General features: G+C 32.0%; 2 protein-coding genes across 2 annotated transcripts in view; one reads left to right on the forward strand and one right to left on the reverse strand.

The window, feature by feature from the left end:
• The first annotated feature begins 543 nt into the window (after positions 1-543).
• On the forward strand, positions 544-4545 carry LOC108689582 (centaurin-gamma-1A). The gene is made up of 13 exons (XM_018196431.1): positions 544-978; positions 1579-1811; positions 1899-2040; positions 2141-2272; positions 2385-2545; positions 2620-2762; positions 2841-3036; positions 3119-3221; positions 3322-3549; positions 3625-3742; positions 3843-4055; positions 4141-4285; positions 4355-4545. Exons 1-13 carry the CDS (start codon positions 813-815, stop codon positions 4529-4531), a joined length of 2157 nt encoding a protein of 718 aa, XP_018051920.1. The 5' UTR covers positions 544-812; the 3' UTR covers positions 4532-4545.
• A 14-nt stretch (positions 4546-4559) lies between these two features.
• LOC108689583 (protein zwilch homolog) overlaps positions 4560-7402 on the reverse strand; it is a 3641-nt gene continuing 798 nt past the window's right edge. Inside the window, exons 4-12 of the mRNA XM_018196432.1 lie at positions 7110-7344; positions 6882-7034; positions 6662-6814; positions 6372-6576; positions 6212-6291; positions 5859-6097; positions 5558-5785; positions 5333-5445; positions 4560-5246 (exon numbers count right to left, since the gene is read on the reverse strand). Coding sequence (XP_018051921.1) covers positions 5170-5246; positions 5333-5445; positions 5558-5785; positions 5859-6097; positions 6212-6291; positions 6372-6576; positions 6662-6814; positions 6882-7034; positions 7110-7344 — 1483 coding nt within the window. The 3' untranslated portion in view covers positions 4560-5169. The remainder of the gene's footprint in view (positions 5247-5332; positions 5446-5557; positions 5786-5858; positions 6098-6211; positions 6292-6371; positions 6577-6661; positions 6815-6881; positions 7035-7109; positions 7345-7402) is intronic.

Consider the following 7402-nt stretch of genomic DNA (forward strand, 5'->3'; position numbering starts at 1 on the left):
ATATATATAAGATATATATTATTAATTATAAGGAGTGCCTTCCCGTTATTATGATATATCAATTGCACATCACCAATGAGCTAATTTAAAAGCTTAAACACAATAAGCACAGGCAATAGGCACAAGCAACAGGGAATAACGAGTCATCCAATCAGAGCTCTGGAGTGTAAATTCGAGAGATCCATTATATTCCAGAGATTATATTCCAGAGATCCTCTGATTGGAGGGCTCGTTATTTCCTGTTGCCTATGCTATTGTGTTAAGCTTTAAGGCTACGTTCGAAAACTTCTTCTCCGAGGAAAATTTTACTCGAAATATATAATACACATGCTGTATACTATAGCATATAGAGTGAAATCTTCCTTGGAGAAGACATTTTGGAACGTTGCCTAAAATAATATGATCTTATTGGTGAAGCAGTGAAAAATTACTAGGAACAGAGTGATGTGAGTGGTGCAATTGAACTGTGTGCAAATGCGTCACTCCCGTTCCGAGCATCATGTGCGAGTATTTTTAGAAACACCAGAAAATGGTATATGCAAGAAATCAGCCATATTGTTAAAAGTATTGAAAATACGCAGTACAGCTTCCATGAGAACTACGCATTTCTCTCCGCGATCGCGGATGTGTCACATAACCAACGTCGCCGATCCCGAGCGATAATGTTTATAAATATTGAGATTTGACATATGAGCCAGCAGTAACTCTTCGCGAAAATCGTTCTACTCCCGGTGATGCCCGCACGATACACTTCGGAGCGATGCTGTTAATGTGATACATCGACGCCAAAGAAAATCGGACGTCGAAAAAAAATGACAACTGGCCAGAGTGGACACGATCATTCTCTCGCTATCAGACAGGAAATACAACGTTTTGAAAGCGTTCACCCATCGATATATGCCATTTATGATTTGATAGAGGTCGTGCCTGACGCGCACATCGCTAAACAAATTCGCGAGCATGTTGTAGCAATAGAGGGTATGCTTTATAATTATATATATATTTTACATGTATATATTTTATAATTATGTACATCTCAATAGAGGAAAATGATGTTTGCTGTATTTGCAATATTTATGTATAATAATAACATTTTATATATTAAATAATATATATAATGTTATATGTTAAGCTTGTATTATATAATAATAGAAGTTGCATTCAGCAAAGAAAATTGATCAGAGAGCACTGTGTAATTTTTTAATATGATTTATTCTTATTTTTAATTTGCTGGATCTAAGGAATCAATGGCTGTATTCAATAGAAAAAGCTGCTTTGCAATTGTGTAAAATTATTTAATATGATTGATTTATACATTTAGATAATAAGGAAATAAAGGCAATAGTTAAAGAATAGTTGCAAAACTGTTTTCTCTGCTGTATGCAGCCAATTGTATTAAAAAATAGTGTTCACTGATCAGTTTTCTCTGTTGAATGCAGTCAATGGTGATGTTCAGCAGATCGTTGCTATTGGATGATCTATGTGTAAAAGAATACATCAATAAGCAAGCACTCATATATCCGCTCTGTAACAGTTAAGGCTGCTGAACGCGACTAATGTAAATTCATATTTTTTTAGATTCCTTCGTCAACAGCCATGAATGGACATTGGCAAGAGATGTTCCAGAATTGCATCTGGGGATCATTGGTTCCTCAGACTCAGGAAAGTCAGCTTTGGTTCACAGGTATCTTACAGGATCCTTCATGCATGAAGAATCACCGGAAGGTGGTCGTTTTAAAAAGGAAATCTTTATAAATGATCAGAGTTACCTTCTCTTAATAAGGGATGAAGGTGGCGTGCCAGAGGCTCAAGTATGCAACAAAATCATTTTATTTCATACATCATTATTTGCCAATGCCTATTATTATATCAAATAATAATGGATGTGTCCATTTCAGTTTTCAGCTTGGATAGATGCTCTATTACTTGTATTCAGCTTAGAAAATGAAGAAAGTTTCTCTATAGTTTGCAGTTTTTACAATAGAATGTGTTCTTTTCGGAATATGTCAGAAGTACCAAAAATACTTGTAGGCGTACAAGGTATGCTGTAATCAGATAATAAATTGTCAATTTTTTTTTTATTTGTTATTCTTCATCATATTCATGTTTCTAAATTATTGATTTTTTGATTTTTTTGTAGATTCGATTAATGACAGCAATCCTCGTGTCATAAAGGATGTCAGACCACGGAAACTAGCTTGTGATTTAAGATGTCCTTATTATGAAACATGTGCTATTTATGGTTTAAACGTTGAGAGAGTATTTCAAGATGGTAAGGATGTTTATGCAAGAACTAAACACAAATTTGTTATAAGTTGAAACATGTTTCTTTAAATTTTCTAACGTTTATAATTTAAACGTTATTAATAAGTGAAAAATTTCAGTGTGTCAAAAAATCATACAGAACATATCGATAAAAAATTTTTCATGCGATGTGTGTCAACATGCTACGGAGAATGAAGTTAAATTTGCAGTTCCTGCTATTATTAAAAACGTGCAACTTCATAACAAAGATACAGAGACCACAAATTCATTGAAAGTAAACGTGAGTCAGTTTATCAGTTATGTCCTCCAATAAATCAAACAGATCATATAAGTTTAAAGTAAATTTCTTAACAGGTTTCAGAAAAAGACGAGGATTGTCGATCCATTCATAATAGTTCTATGACAAATGATTCGTCATTGCTGAACGATAATTTTCATAACGTACAAAATCAACATGGAGAATTACGTTCGTCAATCTTGACACCAACAACTATCAGGTTTGAATATACTTTTTTAAATACTTCTTTCTACATTTTTTTACATTGATATTATTATAACATTATTTTGTTTCCTAGAAAATTTAGAAGAAAATCGAACATATTTACACCTTCCAAGAAAGAGAAATATATGGGCGAAATGGGTGTTGGTAGAGAAATACCAGTAAAACAAGGTTATTTATTCAAACGAAGTAGTAAGTCATTGAAAGAATGGAAGAAGAAATACGTAACGTTATTAGAGGATGGACGTTTGACTTATCATTCGAGCTTACATGTAATTATCAGTTATGCAATAGCCGTTTCATCATTTCTTTATGCATTTATACGATATGTTTAGTATAAGGAAACATTTTTAGGATTACATGAACGATACTAATGGCAAAGAAATACTTTTGCAATATGTTACTGTGAAAGTACCTGGTAAAACACCAAAAGGTTCCAAATCATACAATGCTCAAGGTATTGCACTTTGCAGATTTCATGTATATAATTAACGGTTGTAGAATATTTTTATCATTTTTTTATATCATTTTAATATGCATATTCTTTCTTTTTCTAGAAGATAGTTTCGAATTTTCCATTATTTCCTTGGAGAACAAAACTTGGCATTTCGAAGCAAACAATGCTGAAGAGAGGGACAGCTGGATTACTGCAATAGAACAGCAAATACTATCGAGCTTACAAAATAGTGATGGTGATAAAAAAAACGAAACTGATGCTTTCAAGATGCATTGCATAAAGAACAAAGTTTCGGGGAATGATACATGCGTTGACTGTGGTGCACCGAGTGAGTGAATTTTTATTTAATTACCGCACAATTAATAATTTGTGTATACTCTATAATTGCATATTTTTATTTCAGATCCCGATTGGGCTAGCCTTAATCTGGGTGTTTTGATGTGCATCGAATGCTCCGGTATTCACAGAAATTTAGGTTCGCACATATCTAAGGTACGGTCTTTGGATTTGGATGACTGGTCGTAAGTATGAGACAAAGTTTCACGTGTATTACTAATACGCGTTCGTTTGTATTTGTTTTGGATCTGTTATTTAATGATATATCTTTAACGACGGCTTTAGCGCAGGTCACTTAAGCGTCATGCTGGCCCTCGGTAACGATATAGCCAATAGTATCTGGGAGTATTGTTTGAACGGAAAACAAAAACCTATCTCGGATTCATCCAGGGAAGAAAAGGAGCAGTGGATCAGATGGAAATATGAAGATAAACTCTTTTTGCCACCGATCAACCCGAACATCTCTTTAGGAAAATTACTCATTGATTCGGTTTGTCGGTAAAGTCTCGTTTTTGTCTAACTGGATGTAGAAATCATTAAGCGTCGCTGTAATTTCGCGATCTTATTATTTTTGAATATACAGGGGAGACATGAGAGCGTTTACATTATGTTTGGCTCGCTGTAATTACGAAGACATTAATATTTCGGTCAGTACGGAAGATCTGCGAACGCCGTTACATCTGGCATGCGCAACCGGGAATTTGGCAATGGCACAACTTTTAATATGGGTGCGTGTTCCTTTTCCATTTATTTAAAGCATTTCCTCGGTGCTATATATGTTATCGCAAATTTTGCAGCATAAGGCGAATCCGCAGAATTTGGATCATGAAGGACGAACTTGCATGTCGTACGTGCGAGCTTTGGAACGAACACTCGATAATTCGTCTGATTCTATGGAAATGCAGAAATTACTCGAAGTATTGGAACAAGCCAGTGTCTCCGGGATGGACGACGTAGACACATCTCAGTATTAAAGTTAAAAAAAAAAGATATGCCTTAATCACTTTACCTGCATTTTCTGAATACATTGTTAATACTGTGTACTTACTATGAAAAATCATCTTTGTTTAGTGATTCACAGAAAAAGAAAAGCTTTTAAATAATATTTATCTCACAACCGCCAAAGCATATTGAAGGAAATTGGATTATAAAAATCAATTCATAGCATTAATTTTACATACTCTGTAAAAAGTTTTTATCGCGTGTGATGAACTCATTTTAATATCGATTACGAAATTCATCTCGAATGAAGAATTTTTAATACGATATACTTTTGTACATTGAGAATAATCATTTAAATGAAATTTATATATATATGTATACTTCGCAATACGGTAATTTAATAAGATTTGTGTCAATCACGGAGAATGACTAATAGCATGCTCGAGTGTATATTGTCAATGACTGAGAGTACAAAAAACACTCATAAATGTAGTTATATTTATATATCTAATACATGTAACTGTATTTGAAGATTTATGAGATTGCTTTTATAACTTTTATCAATTATTAATTAAACATTCAATTACATCACGCATTATGTCCCGTTTATTCAAAATTTCACCAATTCTAAAATTTTAATTCACTTCTTGAAGTTCAAGAGTGTTACATTTCACAGTTTTTTATACTTTTCCGATGATGATATTGCGCTTAGACCATAGACTCTTTCTTCCTGTACATCTACATTGTCTGCAAAAAGTAGAATAAAATTAATACAAGAATTCAGTCTTATTTTATAACACAATTTCTTTTTTTTTTTTAATTATTTGCTTTACCAGTAGAATATATATTTGTTGGAAAAATAGGCAGTTTATTGTAATAGGTAGTAGTAGTTAGCATCGATGCGACAGAATGAGATGAAACAGAAGCTCTCCATACAGAGGGATTCCTGAAATAAGATACGATGTGTTTTATAGCATTTACTACAATTTTGTATTATTTCACAAGCAAATAAAATTTTAAAAATATTTATATCAAATAATACTGTCAGCATTACGTACATCTTATTTAACTCATTAGCTAACGCGTTGGGTAGAGGCACCATAAAAGTGAAAATTCGACTACAAAGATCAGGATAATGCTGTAAGGGAGACTGTTCAGATACGAACTCTTTGTAAGCATAAGCAAACAGATTTTGCAAATTTTCAATTGGACATTCCAGATGTGCTTCAATAAGTAACATACATTCCAAACAGATGTGAATTTGCGCTAACATAATCAATTTATTCCTGCAAGTAATAAAGTCGTAATACCATAATTGATTCTGATCTGTTCAATTTACAAAAATTTTATTTATATTACCTGTAGCTCTCTGTGTTGAAGATTCCGGAAGAAATATTGTTTAATTTTTGCCGAATATCGTGTAGATCGATAAATCGTGCTCCTCTTAAGATATATAAATAATCTCGAATAAGCTTCTCAAATCCTATATCTACAACAAATTCTAATGGTACACTTCCCACTAATAAATGAGATATTGTTTCTTGATGATGCAGATTGGAAATGCATTTCACAAATCTCGTTAAATTTGTGTCATTGATCTAAAAAAAACGTCAAAATATACTTATATACATTTTTTTATATAAAAAATCCCTTAAACTTTTAAACTTATAACTGTGATAAATCAGACAAAAGAACATATTTCTGTTAATTACCTGTGGTGTAAATTTATGCTCAATAATTTCCTTCAAAACTGTTTCAATATAGTTTATCATTTGTGGATATGTTGAAGCCTCTTTGCATATGGAAGAATATACAATTAACTATTCATGTAACATATAACAAGCAAATATACTTGAAAAATTTCTAACTTACTTATAAGTATTTCCCATAAGAGATCGGTGAAATCTATATCATGCCTCAAAAAAATATTTTGTACACGTTCCCGCAGCTTTGCATCAATTTCAAAATTTTCTTTATTGATGTGATTATTTTCCTTAACATTGTTATTATCAGACTTCCAAAAGTTGGAATCTCCATTCAGCAAAAGATTTAATTTTTCGTTTACGATGTCATGTTCCTAAAACATTTACGCACATGATCAGAGATAGGAAAAATAATGGTAAATATGTTGTTATGTTTGACATATGCAGAAATCTGTTTACCTCTGAATATGATGTTGTAAATATTATCGAATTTTGCAGTCCAATATTTTTCTTACATTCATCTATTATTGATAAATACTGACTTAATAAAAATAACTGATCTCTCAGTTCTTTTAATAGACTATTTTTCCATTCGGCATTTATTTGAGCTATCTGTAAATATTTATAGACACAAGAAAAATATATATACATAATATTCCCAATCTTTATGTTTACATACCAAAGTAATTTTTGACGGTCTTGAATCTAAGCTACTTGAATGCATTTCAATGCTAATGCTTCCTTCAAAATCACTTTTGGCAGTTTTATCCCAATCGATTGTTTCTTGTTTTATCCCAAACAAATCAAGAGCACTAAACATAGATATTTTAATCTACATATATAAAAAAAAAACAATCAAATCTCTGTTTTTAATGTTAAAACAATTAAAATCTTATATATTACATACATTATGTTCTTGTGTAAACGGATGTTTAAGATGTTCTTGTATGACTTTGTGAGATTTGTTTTTTATTGTAGCCAGATTTGTCATACCAGTAGAAACAGCTTCCAGTGTGGTAAACCAATCTTGAGAAACAATGGTACCAATAAGCTTGCTCTGCTTAGGATCTTTTCCATCACAGAGAGCTAATATTGGCAAAGTATTAGTATCAAGATGTTCAAGACATATATTCACTGCATTACTGGAAAAAGTGTATCTTGATGTATATTATAAATATCATATATATATATATATATATA

The sequence above is a fragment of the Atta colombica genome, unplaced genomic scaffold, assembly GCF_001594045.1.
Source record: "Atta colombica isolate Treedump-2 unplaced genomic scaffold, Acol1.0 scaffold27, whole genome shotgun sequence".
Classification (NCBI taxonomy): Eukaryota; Metazoa; Arthropoda; class Insecta; order Hymenoptera; family Formicidae; genus Atta; species Atta colombica.